The sequence below is a fragment of the Achroia grisella genome, unplaced genomic scaffold (assembly GCF_030625045.1).
Source record: "Achroia grisella isolate CSIRO2021 unplaced genomic scaffold, CSIRO_AGI_Agris_v1 utg780, whole genome shotgun sequence".
NCBI lineage: Eukaryota > Metazoa > Arthropoda > Insecta > Lepidoptera > Pyralidae > Achroia > Achroia grisella.
In genome coordinates, this window is record NW_026713020.1 from 5703224 (window position 1) to 5724173 (window position 20950).

The window sequence follows — 20950 nt, forward strand, 5'->3', positions numbered from 1 at the left end:
TTATCATACCACTGCACTATAATAAAACCTATTTATAACACTAACTTAAGAGAGTACGGACCTATAACGAATCTTTTATTATAATAACAATTACAACATCAAACAAAACCCCACTCAAACGTTACGTACTTTCACAATACCCTCACCTTAATGTAGTCCAGCTCCTGAACTAAATCACCCATGTTGTAACCTTGGTAACGTATCTACATCACACTACAACACTTTCCACCATTAAAAAAATATTTGGTTTAAATGTTGGCACTACACTTATTAGAACAAAATCTATGATGACTCTATGTAACCACATTTAGTATTGAAATATTATAGATACTATAAAAATGTATGCGAAACTATACTTTTTGTATATATGTACTTACTAGTTTGTGCTCTTTTGCCATATAAATTTAAATGGTAAAAAATAGGGTTGGGTGTTAGAGCGGTGAAAATTTATTAGGGTATTTTTAATGCCACTTTAAAAGTTAAATTAATATCTTAATATTATTTTAAAGTTAAAAAATAAAAAAAAATGTTAGTGGACAACCCTTATCACTTAGCAGTATGAAAAATAGTAGCCGATTCCCAGACCTATTGAATATGCATACAAAAGTTAATAAAAATCGATCAAACAGTTTCCGAGGAGTATGGTAACTAACATTGTGACAGGAGAATTTTATATATAATATTACTTTTTTATAACCTTTTTATAATTGACAAACTTCTTGATCAAATAAAATAAAAACTATTATATAAAGACTGAACATAAGTTTCATACCTAACAGTACAGTTTTACATTGTTTTTTTTTATTGTTTACAATTATACACATTGTCAACCCGTGACTATAACGTTTGTAGTGGTTTTCAAATAATTACCTCATAAATTATATATTCCATTGTTCTAAGCGACTTCAATATTAATTATAACTATTCACCTTCAAATTTTCAATACTAAAAACGGTTACACAGTTTCATATAAAAATTATTTTCTTAATACGCAATATTAAAAAACAATATAGACACCGATTCATACAAACTCCGTTCTAAGAGACGCGCGTTGACTACGACCGGAGTACGCGACCGTTTGTTATTCACTGAGCTAACTCCTCATTAGGGTTGCCAATCATAAAACACTTGCTTCGTATGAATAAATAAAAATGGTATTTAGTGTAGAAATAAAGGGTACGTAATATTTACCTCTCCTGACTTTTCGACTAGGTTGCACTAGCCGTTGAAACTTCGAGAGAGGTACCTTTATCTATACATATAAATAAAATTGGAGTGTCTGTTGTAATATTGAAATAACCGTTTTTACTACATGCATATAATAAAAATTCGGTACATTTACAAAAAAAAATTGTGTATCTGTCTGTCTGTCTGATTGTTCCTGCTAATCTCTGAAATGGCTGGACCGATTTTGAGGGGACTTTTTTGGCAGGTAGCTGATGTAACAGATAAAGTTAAATTTCAAAATTATTCGTTGACGATATAAATAATGTGTATTAAATACGAAAGTATTATTAAAAATAACTTTAGAAATAAAAAATCAAACAATATCCTCTAGTTGATTATCCCAATTTTTCTTGGCTCTCTAACCTCGTACATCATAATAGTTTACTTTTCCAAGGACAAAATTTCGTACACAGTTGTAAGAGGATAAAAATGTAATCGTACCAAAGGCCTAGGGTTGCTAGCAACCATTGTACCATATCAGGGCGACCTCCACACGGTTCCCCATGAAAACCATCGTGGTAAATTCCTGGTGCTTTCATCACGATGGGCTAACTAACCCGAACTCATTGTCATCTTATCATCCTCATGTAATAAAAAAAAATACTCCAGTGGTACCCTATCGTTAAACTGTTACTGCAGGCGGGTGCACCATTCCATTATACAAATATAGAAACCAAGACCAATACAAACAATCGTACTCATGAATACAAATGTTTGCATCGTGCCAGGAATCGAAGTAATCCATCCAGACCATTGAAAGTAAGATTGTGTGCTAAATCACCGAGGTCTTTACAAGTATCCATACAGTTGGTATCCCTGGCTCCTTACCTTGTTAGGATGCGCGTCCTCCAGTTCCAGCACTCGGAACTCCATGAGCTCGAGTTGGTCGCGCGCGTCACGCAGTTCATCAGCAAGGCGCGTGCATTCGCGCGCTGCCACCGACGCGCGCTCAGCTGCCGCGCGGCACTGACCGCATGACTGCGGACGGGGTCGTTGTTAATTGTAGTATTACACACATTGTATATCTATTACTTATTCTGTATATTAGATCTATGTTGTTGTTGAAAGAAAAATTAAAATGTTAAATCTTAGTGGCCAATAATAATTTCGTATTGACACATTTTGGGTGAAATATATTCAATTAATTTGAAACGTCAGAAATAACAACATCTCGGGATCAAACTAATCACGGGTATTCTTAATCATTATGTATTTTTCTTTATTTTTTATTGATTTGGAAACAGAGTTTCATGTTATCTCTATAGGATGGTATAAATTTTATTATAGCTTCTATTTCTAATGTATTGTACCTAATGATCTATTATACGGCTTTTTACCGAATAATTGACTAATATTGTCTGTCCACAATAGAATGGCTGTGTAATTGGCCACCCTACATCACAATAGAGCACAATGCATGTGACGCAACCTCCGAGCACCAATAGTTTAGTAGGTGACAATACGTTTACTATGCCGTAAGCCGATCTGGCATTTTGCAGTCTAGTATACAAGGTCGATCGACTGTTTAGTTATTTACCTAAAACAGGGAATCCAAACCTTCTCTACCAAGAAACGAAAGAAAATCTAAAAAGGAGTTTTGAAATTATCGTACTAAACTGATCACGTGATCGTGTAGTTTGTATGAAGGTTTTAAACAATATTTTTTTTACATTACATTTTCCTTATTAGAATACTATAAATTGACTGAAATTTATTTAAAAAACATGTTATTAGTCAATTGACTGACTCGTTCTATATTGTGACTTAGAATACCAGCCTTTTTTTCTCTTGTGGTTCTTGTCATGCCATTCACCCCGATTTTAGGGTATTTCGCCAAAAACAAAACGGGGAAACGTCATTAATTTATATCTAGCAACGAAAATTTTGTGAGTTTTGGATAAGGATTAGGTTAAGAAATAGAGTAGGGAAAAGGATACGGATGGATCTGAGATGTTTTAAAAAGGAAGAGTAAAATACCAGCCTTATCCCCGACTAAACCACGTTGATGTTGATACTATTTAACACATAATTTGAAAATTCGAATTAGGAATGAATAATTTGAAAATGGTTTTTTTTTTACTCATATATTTAAATTTAGTAGACCACTGTTTGGGATCAAGTGACCTAGACACTATATAAGTATGCAGTTTTGTAATTAAACAAATTTAAAAATGGCGGATACCTCAGCCAGCACCCACAACGCGTAGGCTGAGTCCGTAAATGGAAGAGAATGCTTGTTTACCGCGCTTTAATTATAGTGGGTTTATTTTTTTTTGTCGTAGAATGTTATGGTATGATCGTCCATAAAGATCATATTTATCTTGTTTAAAATATTTCGTTAATATACATGTTAGTATTACTTTATATGGTGTTACTGTTTATAAGTTTTCAGATTTATATCTATACTAGCTTTTGCCCGCGGCTTCGCTCGCGTTATTTTATCCCCTTAGGGGTGGAATTTATCAAAATCCTTTCTTAGCGGATGCCTACGTCATAACATCTACCTGCATGCTAAATTTCAGCCCGATCCGTCCAGTGGTTTGGGCTGTGTGTTGATAGATCACTATATCAGTCACCTTTGAGTTATATATATTTAAGATATTATGCTTAAAAGTACTCATAAAAATACACGTTCAATGATGTTCTGATAGCTTAAATGGAAACAAATTTTATGAAAACACTTTATCATAATACCATAGACGATATTTTTATTCTAATTGAGGCCGGCCAGTGCCATTGGTTTTTAAAAATATACATACATAATTCGTTGAGTTTTCATTACGAAAAAAACCAAATCAAATAAAAAATAATTTATTTATATAGGATGTTTTAGCCGCTTATGAACGTCAATATTTTAAGTATAATTTTTCCCTACCGTCCAGTTCAGTATACAGATTCAATTCAGAACAACTGGCAAGAACCTCAACTGATTTTTTTTTCTAAGCCAGTTTATTTACATTATATCTATGTCTAACATTAAATGAAGATACTAAAAGATATACCTACCCACATGTCGTTGAGCGGTTGGGGTGACAACGAGGCGGGCGCAGAGGACACCGCTGAATCCTCGTCTGAAGGGGGCTCCTGTTAACATATTATATGACAACTAATATAAAGAAATAGATACATAAAAAAATACTATAATGATTTAAATTAAATGATTCCTTTTGTGAAAAATGTTATCGTACATAGTATGTGGTTGAGTCTTTTAAAGTTTCTAACATTTTGTCATCTTTTACATTATTGCATGTCAATATTGGGAACGTAGATTATTTACAATATGAGCATGCCAATTATTTATTAATGAAATATTTATTTGTTATACATATCAATTATTTTAATTTGAAATACTCCTATACATCTAATAATGAAAAATAGTCTCCTATAAAACAGTACTAATTTTCTCGGTTTCCTTCAGCTTATATGATGAGCTATATTTTAGCATTTACCAACATATTCTATGAACATTTTATCCTAATTGATGATTTATCCAGCTGTATTTACATGGAACCTTAAAACAAAACAAACTAATAGATCAAAAGACAGCTCGTAAACTATTTGACAATTTTATTATATGTGAAGGTAACAAAAATAAATATTACATGAATGCACTGTATTTTTAAATTTTTTTTAATTTGATTAATGTAAATTTGTTAACTTCAATCAATTTAAGTAATAAAAATATTAATTTCAATTAATATAATTAATGTAAATTTATTAACTTCAATTAATTTAAGTAATAAAAATATTAATTTCAATTAATATAATTAATGTAAATTTATTAACTTCAATTAATTTAAGTAATAAAAATATTAATTTCAATTAATATAAATAATGTAAATTTATTAATTAAATTAGTTTAATTAATGTAAATTAATTTGAATAGGTGTTCACTACTAACCCTATAGAAGGTTTCCTTTCTGTGTTGTATATCTGTTTTCAAATCTTCACGGTTACTCTTCTCTTTTCCCTGTAACAAAAAAATGACTAAATAAATATTTCTATTAGTTATATAGTACAAGCTCTGCTTAATATGTAACTCCATGTCGTTGTGTGAGCTATCCTAGGGTTTTAATAAATTAAAATCATATTATCACATATTCTTATTAAAACGTAAGATATTTTCTTAAATTGCCGCGAGAGAACTCATGACCTCAATTATTAAAAAAAATATTTTCTATTTACGGAGGATAGGAAGGTATGTAGATACATATGTATTTATGTCAATGTTTCCTTTGTCTATCTGATCAAGGATATAATGCTACGCACGCAACAAAGGAAAATAACTTCATATTTTTTATACTACATACAAAAGGTACCTAGTATGTATATAAAGCGTGATTGTGCATCAGTCGACATTTAGTATAGAAACGCAAGACATTCCTCATTTATTATTGAATTGATAAGTTCATGGGCATGTTTCGGAAAGATCAGAGATGAGCTACACGTGGCCGCGGGTTTATTATAAATAAACTTTTGTAAATTAATATAATTATAAGTAAATATATAATACCCCTAGACAATTCACACAATGTCATCTAGTCCCAATGTAAGTAGATCTTGTGGTATGGTTAGTAAAAAATGTATCTATATTTTTATATCAGTTGTCTAGGACTCATAGCTTTGGACTAAATGGCGCTGTTTGAATTCAAACGATATGTTTTTTTAATAAACTATTCACAAAGTCATATTGATTATGTATGCCATTTGTAATAAATATATTTAGTTACAAGAATATCGAATACCATTGTCTAAAATGTTAGCTTTGTGACCTACATATTTATATAAAGTACATATATATATATGTCACTCATTAAACTATGACAATCTATTGTACATATCACTTTCAATGATATCAGGTTCATAGCAGATGTTGAGTGGTCCATACTCCGTAGTGACCGCCTCGGGCTGACATCTCTCGGGTCTTAGTCGTGACCAACCCAACTCTATTCATTGTTAAAACGTTTGTTCTTAAACCTAATTAATGTATTATGTTAAAACTGTAGCTATATAATAATAAATAAATACACAAACGGTTGTAATGGACATAGAAGCAAAGATTGTGGTATTTAGGATGGTCACAGAAACAGATTTTGAAATAAAAATTATGTTATACCATTACAGTTTATATATGCAGTAAATTAATTAATTATATGATAATCACATTAGATATACATATAATTGAATAATAGATTCATAATTAATTAACGTAAACCATTCGAGTCGCAACGCCTGTCGTAATATAATAGCAGAAGTCAAATAGGTACACATTTGCTTCATCTAGAAAATTGTCATCGCATATTATTACACAGGTCCTTGGTCCTCCGCTTCTAGCTATATATATCGCTGATAATAAATATTACAATGCTAGAATATATATTTATTTAAATATCATATATTTAAATTTAAGAAAATCATTAATTATATAATATTAGGCAAAGAATAATGCGTATTTAAGATATTTTAGACAGGAATACAAAAAGAAAAGTGCACGTAGAAAAATGAACCCTAAGATATTTAGTAATGTTAATTATAAGTTGTTGTTTTAAATTAACGCATTTAAGTTGTCGTTGAACAATATTTTAATAAAATACTGATATGGTTCTGATTTGAACCAAACAATGGACTTATGTTGACAAGAATGTACTATTCCGACTTTTTGCTATCAAAAATAAGTAGGCGTTATTATAATTATATTTGAATACTTAAATTAAATATGAAGTTACCTAATTTTCTAATCTTATACCAGAAGTATAAATATAAAATCAAATTTTAACTGTTTTGTTAAGGAGATGGACGCATATATGAATCTGTATGTTGAGAATGGACCATAAAAACCGGATAGATAGACTTAACCAATTAAGTGTCAATACACCTCATCTTCAGATACTTTGGTCTGTTGGAACTGATAGTTCCGCTGTTATATAACGGTGCTGCTCGATTGTCACTAATGCCACGTGATACCATAGTGCACATAATGAACATTTCATGCCTCTATTATAGTTATAAAAACCGGTAAATCCCATGATATCTGTGACAACGGATTGGACAATATCTATCTCACAGTTATTGTAATCATTGCAAACTTTTGTAATTCATCATTTTAAAGCCAAAGGGTAATAGTTCAATTAGTCAATTATAAGTTTTATAATATTTTAGTGAAATCGTATTTACTTTACGACCTAATAACTAGTGAGTACGCGGTATCCGAATAATATTATAAACGCAATCGTTTGTGAGAATGTATTGATGTTTGTTACTTTATCACTCCGGAATTACTGGACTGATTCGAATGAAATTTGGTCCACATATAAATCATATTTTTTAATTTATGCAAATGTATATTCATGTAGATCATAATGAATATTGTAATACTAATACTATACTTTATTTGCGTATTAACATATAGCATAAAAACACTTGTATACCTGAAGTCACGCAAAGAACACCGCGAGTTACATCTAATAACCGCTTATAATTCAAAACCGCTGTATTTTTACAGCGGTTTTGAAAAATGTACCAATAAACTTATTTTATATAACATCCTACATAATCTAGCTTTGTATATTGGACTCTATTCTGGCAATTAGCCTCTTGTTTGGACGATTGTCATTCCAGTTTTTTATTTATAATAATATTTATTTGACGCTATAATGGTAACCCTGGCGGACTAGCGAAATATAAAGGTGAAATTAGTCATTGTTCTCATCGCATCCCATTTTTTATATATTCCTGGCACAGTAATAAAAATATCAAAGCATCCCGAATAATTTAGACAAGTTAGTACTGGCCACAAAATCGAAAGCTTAGAAAGCCAAAAGGCATACACTAGATACCTTCTTTGGCCATGGGGTCATTGATATTGATAGATTTATCTGCTCTACATAAACGCAAGTTGCGATAATTTAAATCGATGCAGAATCGATTAATCATTCCGATACCGATGTCATGATATCGATTTTGGGGACAGCGAATTATAATAAATGATAGTTGATAATGGTAGCTTAGTTTAGCAGTTAAGTTACAAATTTACTTGTAGGTCACAATCTTAATCGCAATCTATTTAAAGATTTGTAATTAGATGACTGATGATATTATTGCATATATTTGCAATATATTTGCATATATTTTTTTGGTTTTCTTTTTAAAATGAAGAACCAGCCGACTGACAGATTATGATGAAATAATGGATACAACTGCTAAACGACTGAAGTATCTAAGTTTTCAATTTATGTACTGCCAGTACAAACAATGCCGGTGGAATACCAGTAGACCGTTTGATAAATAAAGCTGTAAAATTTTATTTAGTATTTGCTGTCATTTTACCGTCAACTTAATAACAAAAAAATATTTCGAAATGTATAATACGACAGAAAAAACACAGCAGTAATATACAATCATATAGTTATAAAAATATTTAGTTACTTTAGTATGAATTAATTTTTAATAATTAATTACAATAAATTACTACTCAATCTGAAAAAAAACATTTCAATCATCAAGTTTATTTGAATAAATGATTGTCTATTCTATTCTATTCTATTAATTCAATAATTAATTAAGGACGGTAGGGAAAAAAATTATAATATAAAAAATTTGAGGATCATAAATTACTTAAATTTCCTACATGAATAAATTATTTTCTATGATTACGATAAAATAAAATCAAAAATTAAATATATAAATATAGTAACCTATAAATTCTCGATACAGTAAATTTCAAGTTGTACAACGTATAACACCTATAATTTCTACATACATGATAATGTAATATTATCCTAACTTTAACAGTCAGTGGTTTGTCCTTGCAGTTACTGCCCGCTCTACCGTTTACCATTCGTCCGGATAACTGCCCCAGTTCTCATGCCGACTACTACTTAATAGGAAGTTCTGATTTACTGCCGTAATATTACTATTTCATTTTATTGATATTACTGTTTGAACTTTATTCAGTAAAATTTATATTTTAATCACAATACTTTAGTGTTAAGTTTATTTTTTCAATTATAGTTTACAATAGAAACAACTAATAGTTATTAAATCTATTGTCTAACTATATGTATAAAATAAATACAAAATATAAGAAAACAAACTAATACCTAAATAATTATACTTTGTGCTTCGCACAACTATGCACAAGTGACACAGCTTATTTAGTACTAGTTTCTTCGTACGAAGCGCTTCGTGTAATTATATATAGATATTTCTTATAATATATTTCTTCGTATAATAATGAACTGCACTCAAGTAAGTTCGATTGGAATCGAAAATCGAAATCGAAGGATTTTCATTTTGTGTGTAATGTATTTTTTTACCTTCCACTTGACGTGAGGAAAATACATTTGTATTATTTTTGTACCACCTCAAAATATTGAAACAACCGATTTATAGATACCGGCAAAATATTAAAGCGCCATTCTTATACTACGTGACCTGCGCAGTACCAATTTGTTATTTATACTCTATTCTCCAACAATACGAGTAATATAAAAGGTTTAGTCTCCAGATTCCTCGTATATTTTAACAATGTTTTATATACACAGTTATATAGGCTGTGGCACTACCATAATTAAAAAGTAATTAAGGGTACCTTATTGTTTTGAAGCCATAACATTTACAGTTGTACCAAAGAGAACTAATGTAAACAAGTATTTCACATGCACCAGAAAGTATTACACTAATTATCTACAATAAATAAAAGAATAATATATATTCTTATTTCATATATTAGTTAATAAAGACTTGACCAGTGCGAGGCAATAACAATAAATCAAATAATACGAGACGTCGTAAATTATATAATTATATCCCAATGTTTAAGTTCACGCTTTATTGTAAAATAACATAAATTCAGCCATATTCCTTACGATTGCATCGATAAAATCGATATCGATTGTAATAAATCGAACATTACCCACCTACTGGCGCCGCACTAGTCATGCAGAAGTTGTGTAAGCAAGCACGTACATACAAACTTACAAGTAGATATAACTATGATAGGACTTAACTAAAATAATACTCCTTTATGCAGTAACTCTGTTTTGATTATTAATAATAATAATGCATAATTGTCAAAATATTTTAAATATTCATATTGATTTAAATTTGCATACTTAAAATGTAGCTGAATTCGAAATTCTATATTTATACAGCTGACAGTCAGCTCGTGACCACGGCTAGTGCAACCTAGTCGTAAGGTCGAGATAGGTAAATACCTTTATTTGCCATAAAATCATTCGTCTTAAGACCCGGTTAATAATTTAAGGGGGTCTTCCTATGTGATGGGTTGAAAAAATCGATTTTTTTTTTCATAAATTGCTCCCTTAACATGTCTAGAATACGGTAGTAAAGCGATTTTAGAAAATTCGAAGTCGTTTTAAAGATACAGCAGGTAAAAGAAAGAGCGGTTCGGAGCGGTGAGTTGGCAGTTAGAGACCGGGCCTATTGTGTACCGTCGGCTTTATACCTGGCCTCCCTTTTATTAATATATTTGTTTATACAAGTTTAGACACGTTTAGGTAAACTTAGTGATAAAGTTATCCAAGAAATTACAAAATTCTACGGATTAGCAATTCGACGCCATCCAGATTCGCTTGAAGATATGAGAAAGGAAGTTTGGGCAACGTACTATCACAAATGTTCTTCTGATGAAAACCCTCAGCATCAATTTTGTCCAGAAGGCGAAGACAGTTGGTGTAAATGGCGTAAGGCTGAAGCTAATAATGAACTGGACCAATTTCATCACGATAAACCACCTCTAATTCCGCAAGTCCAAGAAGCTATCAAACCGGTTTTCGAAGATTTATCGAAAGACGAATTATTAATTCGTTGTTTAGGAGCAGAGACACAAAACAATAACGAATCTTTGAATTCTTTGATTTGGACTTTCGCTCCTAAACATCTTCATTCTGGTCCCAAAGTTGTTGAAATTGCTAGCTACTTAGCAGTTATTATCTTTAGTGAAGGTTTTCAAGGTATTTTAAAAGTTATGTCGATTATGGGATGCCCTGTTGGTCGTGAAGCCCAAGCGTATGTTGAGAAACGGGATGAAAAGCGAATCTTACGCTCTGAGCGGCGCGTAAGTGATGTCGTTAAACAAGCCAGGATTGACTCAAGAGCTGAACAATCTGCTTTAAAAGAGTTTCACGAGGAAGAGGAAGGAATACTCTATGGACCAGGCATCGCCGATTGAGAGTAAGTTGATATTTTAATAGTTTTTAACGGACTTGAAACTTTAAACGCGTTTTTCTCAAAACTGTGTTTTTCAAACTTTCCTCCATTGTATCTCAGAAACGGCTGGACCGAATTACTTGAAATTTACAGGGCACACTCAATATATGTAAACGCATGGAATGAACTATTATCAATCGAAAATTTTCAAAACTTCGATTTTTTTATAGCAAAAAACAAAAAAAAAACGCCTAATTTGCAACTTTTATTTCAAATGTCTATCAAAAATCCAATTTTTTTTATATTCATTTGATTATAGGTCATTCCGTGCTTTTAAGCCTACAAATTAAAACGCCGTTTTTTTTTTTTTTTTTTTCAGATAAGCCGATCAGCCGGAATCGTGGAGGAAGTGGGAGCTCTTTTTTTCGAGGCGGGGGTGTTCAGAGCGCTGTAACTCTAGTTTGACTGAATATTTTTAGCTGAAATTTTATATTTATACTGTCCAAATATGTGTTAATAAATGATAAAAAACTTGAAGCTCTAAATATTTACTGGTCGTAGAAAAAAAATCCTAAAATATCCCTAAAAAACAGGCCGTCACATAGGAAGACCCCCTTAAATAATTCTATATTCATTTCTAAGAAGAACATAATAACCTATTCAAAGCAAATAAATAAATATAATACATAGGACATCTAGTGTAAGTATACAAATACATTAGGTTGATTATTAAAAAATATTATAAAGTCCACTACTAGAAACGAAATCGGGGACACTTTCATGATGACTCTCCAATTCATAACACGTGCTGTGTCCGCGATTTCATTCCTAATATGGCTCCTACAGACATTCCCATTGATGATTGTCATCAGGAAAGATTAATACATTTCATCATCATCACCATCGGTTCATTATCTTGAACTGAAGCGAGAGAGCAAGCACGTTTTATATCAGTATAAATTGCTATGTATGCAACTATTTAATTCATAACAAAAGCACGCTGCGCCGTGCGTTACTCTAAGTAATAAATCAGATTCTATAAAGAGCAGTCGTTTAAGTTTCTTCCCATACCTTGCCGTAGATATAATAATAATATGTACCCCAGTTAAGTGAAACTGCTAATTGTATAAACACATGGCAAAATTAGGCCTTAGCTTAACAACAATCTGCAGATTTTGCCAAGCAGAACAACGAAGAAATAATAATAATAATTAACTTCTCATTTAGCATTGTTATATATAGTATTATATAGAAACTTTACCTCTATGTTATTACAGTAACATTACATAGAGGTAAAGTTTCTGAGGTTATAAAAAGTTACTTCTGGACCTAGTGAACCGATTTTGAAAATTTGTTTATTGTTGGATCGCCCTCTAAAAGAATTTTTAAAATCGGCGACGTTATCAATACAATAAGACCCAAATACAATGATGGTTGGCTTTTGTCTATTTGTTTGATTATTTGTGAATTTGTGCATGCTAAACTGCGTGTTGTTTTCCCTAATGTATTGTGATTAACTTCACTCAAAATTCAATGTTTGTATTATTCCCATCTTAGAAATATAAAACTATTATTATACGAACGCAAAGAAGTCGAGGGATTAGCTAGTTAAAAAATATTAATAAGAACGCTGAACAATTCGCACTAACAAAACAAAGCGCCACATAAATTTAAAATACATAGTTATTGTTCCAAATTTCAGTTTTATACATAGTAGTTTTATCTTTTAGACCATTGTTAGTTAAACTATTTTAGAAGTATAGAGTTAGTGAATTGCATTTACTGGACCTGTTTGGTGCAGTAAGGTACTTCATAATTCGGTCATATAAACATATTATGTTGATAATCTTACGCGAATGGCACAGTACATACACATACATACATAACAAGTCATTGTATGTCGTGACGAGGCATAAAAACATCATCAAGAGAAAGTCCGACCCTACAAAGATGACCCGCGTCAGGTTATTGGGGCTGCGTAATGAGTAATGCCAACTATTATGAGGTAAATGTTAAAGTACTTAGCATTTTTACAATTGGCTGTGTTATTCGATTTTACTAAACGTGTTACTAATCTTTAAATAGTATAAAACAAAGGCGTTGCCGCTGAATATTCGTTTATATTTTTTATATTACGCAACGGTTTTTAATGCAGTTTTCAGCAATAGATAGAGTGATTCAAGAGGAAGGTTTATATATAGTATATATAGTGTAGAACATGCCGAAAAATTCAAAGATTTGAAATGCATTCTATTAATAAAATATAATTTATTCTTATCAAATAAATATTAGATAAAAAAAAACTTTGAATGCCTAAATAAATTAAAATGCATAGTAACCTGTTTTTAGTTAGCATTTAAAACTATCAATAACGAATGAATGATGACCGACTAAGAGCTAATTGTTTTTAGTTAATAGCCGGAAGTTAATTAATTAAATAATTATGAAATATTTGCGAATTTCTATAATGAAATTTCTGTAGTTTTTTAGTGACAACTTTAAGTTTCCGGTGGAAAGTAGAAATGAAATCTGATTAATGGTCAGTCTTAAAGATGTAAGGGATAATTTTATTTATATTAATCATAAATAGAGCCAGCAACGCGCTCATGACACTCCTGGTGTGTCGGGCGTCCATAGCCTACAGTAACCATTTACCATCAGATGGGCCGTATCACTGTTTACAAAAGTAGTAGTATAAAAATAACACAGTAAATCCTTATCATGGTAAATCCAGGTACACAAAAATTGAAACATTGAAACCTAACTATATGCATTGATAAGTGAGTGGTCGAGACAATTACAATGAACTCATAGATATAAAAGCATATCTATGCGCTCATTGTAAATCAGAAATCATAATATTAATTTGCTCATTTTGGCACTTTCCTGCCATTTTACTTTTTTAAATCAACGCATGGCTGTTAGCTGGTGCCGAAATTTTAATAAAAAAACAATAGTGGTATTATGGTATATAACTAATCTATTTGCTTTTATAACGCATGCATGTTTTATGATCTGCTTTATATATCGAAAATCTATGAAATTAGATCCACTTTACGAGCAAGAGCACTCTAAGAGAAAAATATTTAAATCCGGTAGAGATCTTCAATTGCGTAGTCATTATCAAAATTGGCAGGCGTCAATGGAGCTATAAATCTTCGCTGACATACGTGCAGGTGGGTCATCTCCGAAACAGTGGACTGCAAGTGGTCAGCTTTCACCAGACACGGCAGCACAATGGTGCAGTGATGTTCTCAATCGATTATTGTACAATTATTCGATTACACAACAAGTCGGTACGCCGAAGTTTTTTCATGTCGGTCGTGATACAAAATAAAAGAAAAATAAATTATGTTTATGGTATAAGCTCTGTGGTTTTGAATCATCTGGTTAATGAACCTATGCTCGTGTTGAACGTTTTGTTCTCATTATAGTACAGTACTAATATTTTCTTTGTAAAAATGAGATTATAACTACATATAAAAAATATTAAACTTTGTAATTGACATAGCGTTATCTAGTCTTAAACTAAGTACTTTAAGCTTTATAGCTTTGTAACTTTGGTACTAGACAACATACATTGGGGGATAAATGAATGTGGATGGTTATAAGAAGACCCTGAAAGAGAGGGACGGACAGCGCGAAAGTTGATATGGTAAGAAAAGGAGTGAATAACGAGATAACTCCGAACAGGGATGAATGGAAGAGAAAAACATATTCCGCCAACCACAAATGCTCATTCATCTGTGGTCGAAGGAAGAAGCAGATGGTTTAGATATTAGGGGACCCCGTCCCCTAATATCTAAACCACCATATTAGTGTTAGGGATTAGCGGCTTCATTACTACAACCAATACAACCATACCCATGAATACAAATATTTGTTTCGTCCGAACCCGCGACCAAGTCGGTGTGCTAAGGTCGGAAGAAAGTCGTTGTGCTAAACCACTAGACAATCATAGTTCATATTAATTTAAAATAATATTTAGTTACATATAAATATGACGACGTAACTGTCCCATTACAGGTGTCCCGCCCACGTAGTGGTTCAAGTGGTACGCGTCCCACTTATAGTACTTTCCCAAAGCGGTGCCGGTGTGACCATAAACGATCGACTCTCGGTTAGGGTCAAAAGTCTCCGAGCGTCTTTACTCCGCCTACTTTTGTTGTGGGAATTAATATTATAATTATGTCACGTAGTTCAAAATTATATTTTACTAGCTCTGCCGCGGTTTCATCCGGATGAAATTTATAGCCTGTTTATTATTCTGATGTATAAGCTCTATTACTGATAAGTTTAATCAAAATCCGTTCAGTAGTTTTTGCGTGAAAGAGAGCATACTCAAAAACTATCGCGTTTATAATATTAAGAATATATGAAAGGAAAAAGAAGAAGGGTAAGACTAAGACAGCTATATCAACCAGATTAAGGAAAAAGTGGAGTCGTGTCATATCAACAACTAAAGAGATTGATGGTAGATCGTGGAAAATAGCAAGAGCTCCACCGACAGGAGTGCAGCTCTTAAATTATGAATGAATGAAATAATTAAAGATTATTTCCTATTTCATTCATATTTATAAGTAAACTTTCATACTTGAAGATCTTGATGGTTTAGCGATTTAGCACACTGCCTTAGTTTTGATGGTCGCGGGTTTGATTCCATACATGATGAAAACATTTGTATTCATGACTATGATTGTTTGTATAGGTCTGGATGTTTTCTATGTATATTATGTATGTATTTACAAGAAAAAACAGAAGCTCTGCTTAGCTTGGGACTAGATGGCGGTGTGTTAATTATCCAGGGTTATTTATTTATTTATGTATACATTTACAAAAAAAGTGGGATATGTTCTGAGATATTATTATTGTCATGAAGGATGGATATTACTTACCTGAGTTATTTACCGGTTATACTATTAAATTATGGCCTTAGGGCCAATTATAATAATCTCAAAAATATCCCTAACATACCACACCAGTTTAGTCAATATTGAAGTCGGGTATTTTTTGTGGTACCAAAATCTTTGTTCCCTAAAAGACATCCAGAAATGCGTTGAGACAACAAACAAGTTTTTTAGTACCCTGAGCGCAGTGATGACAGATTGGAAGAAACCCCCAAAATTTAGGGTAATTTTGTGGCTACTTGGGGAACAAATGTTTGGATAAAATTGGGAGAAATGGAGAATTGATGTGACATGATTTCTGTGGACAGTAATAAAACAAGAACAATTGCTGGCCAAATGGCCAAAAAATGAACCCAAGTCTGGGACTAAAAAACCAAAACCATAGTAATATATTGTCAAACTCGGTGGTATAGCGGTTTAGCACGTCACCTTACCTCCGGGGTTTGATTCCTCGTACGTACAGACTTTGTAGTCTTGAGTTTAATTGTATTAGCTGGGTATTTTCTATGTATGATGTAGGCATTTAGAAAAAAAAGTGTATTTATATATATCCATCAATTGTTTAGTGCCCATAACACAAGTTCTGCTTAATATGGAACTATATGGTGCAATGTAAATTGTCCTGAGGTTTTATTATTATGTCATTTAGATGTGGTATGCTAGTAGAACTAGCACAGACTTTTATATTCTAGGCGATTTAAACCCAAACCCATCATTTTGTCAAAATTTGTGATTTGGATTTGAGAGCAACATAGTCTGGCAACACTGCCTGAACGTGAACGAACTGAGAACCGGTTTGAGTGCACTCGTAAGGTCCTAGCGACATGATTTGGGTGGTGCCCTTTTAAAAACCAGTCAACAAACGTACACACAATTCAATATCTTATAACAAAAGGCAATAAGTTGAAAATCGAGAAAATACGTCAGCTGTTAGATAAAGCATAACAAATGAAGCAGTGTACCAATACATTTTATGAATGACTCATGTTAGGTTAGGATATATTTTGTCTTAAATTCGATACCAAGAAATATGTCTTGTTCTTTATAGATTGAAAAGGAAGATACTAATTGAAGTGTTCATTCATTTCTGGGCCAATTTAATTCATTTAATATTTTTTAAATAAAGGCGTCCATAGGCTAGGGTAACCATTTACCATCAGATGAGCCGTATCCTTGTTTGCCACCATAGTAGTACGAATATAAAAAAATAATAATATACTAGATGCAAACTCTGCACATTTATTTTATCTTTGTATCAGTTTTGAATTTTTTTTTATATTTTAGAACGGTCATTATGTTTTATTGATACTTTTTCCACTGTTACTATTCGTACCTACATTCCATATATTTAACATTTTTTATCCGTTGTTTGAATATAATTAAATTCAAATACAAAAAAGAAAGAAAATTTGAGTTTCTCAGCACTCATAATAGTCCATAGAAATATAAACAAAAACAATCTATATTCAATTAAACAATCGAAGGACTTTTGATGTAATTTCTATCGCTCAATTAGCAGATTACATTTTTTTGGGCTGGCTTTAGCCCAGAAAAATGAGCAAGAAACTTGTCTGACCTGAAAAGTTTCTTCTCCATTTTGAAAACTTCTTTCTTCTCCAACTCTCCATATCCAGTACGCCCTTAAAGTTACCGCTGCAATATTTAACTTTTAACCCAATACTCCAAATAGTCAAACACGTAAAACCTGATGTCCGCAGGTAATTAAGGGTAAGTGCGCTCAAGCGGAAACCAACCGTTTTGCAAATGCGAGCAAAAACTCGACAACGCGACAATTACCAGTTTTATTACACGGCTAGACGGCGTATATGTGGCCCATTTTTTATAGAATCGACAACTGTTAAATATAAATTATCATTCCGAATTCGAATTGTAGTCTAACTGCCTTTGCAATAAGGAAATAAATAGTTACTGGCCATATATACTTATAAAAATAGAAATATAAATTTATTTAAGCAAAAATCATTAACTAAATCAACTAAAACGGATGCTTCAGTATAAACGACCACAATCAGACTTCAAAAAAACTGAGCAATTTGAAAATTTTTAAATATTATAAATTACCTTTATTTGCGATTGCGACATTTAAATACTTCATTTATAGAATTTTATTAAATCAATCTGTTTTTATATCAGTTGCTCTACAAAGTACTGATATAAAAACGCAGGCGACTAAACTTCTTTTTCATAAATCTACATACATCAGGCCATTTTCTATTTACCAACCAATAGTAATCTTGATTAAAAAGAAAAAATACAAAGTATTTCTTATTTAATCGATATAAAACTTATGAGTTGGAAAAGTATTATGAAAATTATATAAAATAACTTTTGATAGTTCTTATCCATATACATAAAAAAAACCATTGTATATAAAAAAAAACAAAAACTTTCTTTGAAAATAGAATACAGTTCTAATTCAATTTATCATCTGGACGTTTGTTTATTAAATCATAAATAATGCCGTCCAATCATTACTGGCCAGTATTGGCCAACTTCTCCTTAACCTGTTACCATCTACGTACAGTATACCGTTTCGGACCGGTCCAGGACGGTGCCGATCCGGTTTGTACAACAGGCTGATCTATCACAGTGACGTAGATGATGTATAAAGTTTATATATCGAAAACTAAACCCTCGAAGAAGTAGACGATAATAATTTAGAAAATAAATAGCACGAAAATGTTGTTTCATTTGTTTGTCATCGGCCCTCGTGATATAATCTATCTTCACGCTAAATTTTATTAATATTCGTGCTGCCGTTTAGTCTTGAAAATGTAACAGACAAACAAACACAATCAGAATTATAATATTCATATGAATTTATAAGACACAGCATCCTGCTCTTACTACTTATCTACCTCAACAGAAGAGAACGTCCATTTAACTAAACGGCGCTTACAATTGTAAACGGTCTAAGACTAAACAGCATCCAACCGCAATTCGAAATATAAGAGAAATCTCATCATAGTGACACGGTGACTTGCGACTTTATTTGTTCTCATGGCTATTCGAAAACCTTTACCGTTTGAACTAAGGTTTGTAGTCCAGTAAAAGACTATATTTTAAGATATATAAAATTATCCGCCTTATGAAGATACCATAACATATATTTCACACTTCATATATACTCAATTTTCTTTTAGTTACGAGTAGATTGAATTGCATTCGTTTTATATATATAATACATAAGACAAGTACTGTGATAATTTCAACAGATAACAAAAATAAATGTATCTGGAAATTTTGAATAAAACATAACAAAGTCAAATGCATCCAGATATTTTAATGCAAACATGCCATAGGATATTACTTATGACTTAAGAATCGAAGTTTTTATATAAATTTTAATATAACTTTAAAAATAGCTTGTTTTTCTAAACAAGCTATTTTTAAAGTTTACCTAAATTCTGCTGTTATTATTCAACACAAAATATCAAACTAAATTTAGATATATTTTACAACAGGACTCCAAAATAAAAACGAAAGTGCTAATTTCAAACATATATAAAGTACCTCGCTAATAGAAACAATTGTTATGCATAAATACTAATTTATTACTAACTCCCCAAACTACATTATTTACCGATATTTTATATTATACTAGCTACCCGCCCCGATACATATAAATCTTCCTCTTGAATCACTCTATTTATTGCTAAAAACTGCATTAAAATCTGTTACGTAGTATAAACAATCTAAGAAAAAAGACAACAGAAGGACTTCTATTTATACTATCTAAAGAAAAAGGTAGACATAAGATTAGGTAGGTGTATACATTACTAATTCATAGCGCGACTATAGCAATCGCTCCGCATTACCGCTACATCACATATCTTAACAACACAATACCACAATAAACAATGACAGACAGTCAGCTCCTAAAGCTCATTTTATTTCACCCTGTCGACTTTATGGCAGCTTACACACCCAGATGAACGTTTTCTGTGACCTCTGAAACTATACATTCCCCCACAAAACTGTGTAGCTCACCTCAACATCCTTATTTGTTTTTTTATGTGTAACTAAAATAATAAACAAGATAAAAACCTATCGAGGGTGGCAACCACACTATGGACATTGAACCCTCATGCCTTGCCATTCATGGATTTAGGATTACCTCATGAATGGCAAGGCCTGAGGGGTATTTTGGACGTCACGGTGATAACGTCCATAGTGTGTTTGCCACACTCCATAGGTTTTTACAGTATAACACCTTGAGGCATGGTACCTTAATAGGTATCATGCCTTAAGGTGTCATATATGTGGCATATCACCATTTAATAAGAAATAGAGCTCATACAACAAGCTTACAACTATCCACGGAGACGACTTCGTATAAAGTCTAATTCGGTTGATTTATTAACTTTAAAAATAGAAAGTGATTACCGCAGCTTTTAAATTATAAATGCAAATCATCTAATGTGTTTATAAAGTATTTGTGTAATATTAGGATATAACTAGATCAACACTAAATAAACAGCCTGTGTATCAGACGACACTGCAATACAAACAGAAATTACAAATTTCATTTTTCTATCATAACACGAAGACACACGGTTGTAGTGCATACTGTGTTTTGTATCAATAATTACATCCTGCTGTGTATATGCAAAAATGGAATGAAA

General features: G+C 31.8%; 1 protein-coding gene across 2 annotated transcripts in view; it reads right to left on the reverse strand.

Moving 5' to 3' along the window:
- Nucleotides 1-20950, reverse strand: part of LOC131850986 (axoneme-associated protein mst101(2)-like) — a 137629-nt gene that overhangs the window by 20714 nt on the left and 95965 nt on the right. For both annotated transcript variants that reach the window (XM_059201407.1, XM_059201408.1), the window contains 3 exons: nucleotides 5129-5197; nucleotides 4234-4311; nucleotides 2056-2205 (listed from right to left, as the gene is read on the reverse strand). In XM_059201407.1, coding sequence (XP_059057390.1) covers nucleotides 2056-2205; nucleotides 4234-4311; nucleotides 5129-5197 — 297 coding nt within the window. The remainder of the gene's footprint in view (nucleotides 1-2055; nucleotides 2206-4233; nucleotides 4312-5128; nucleotides 5198-20950) is intronic.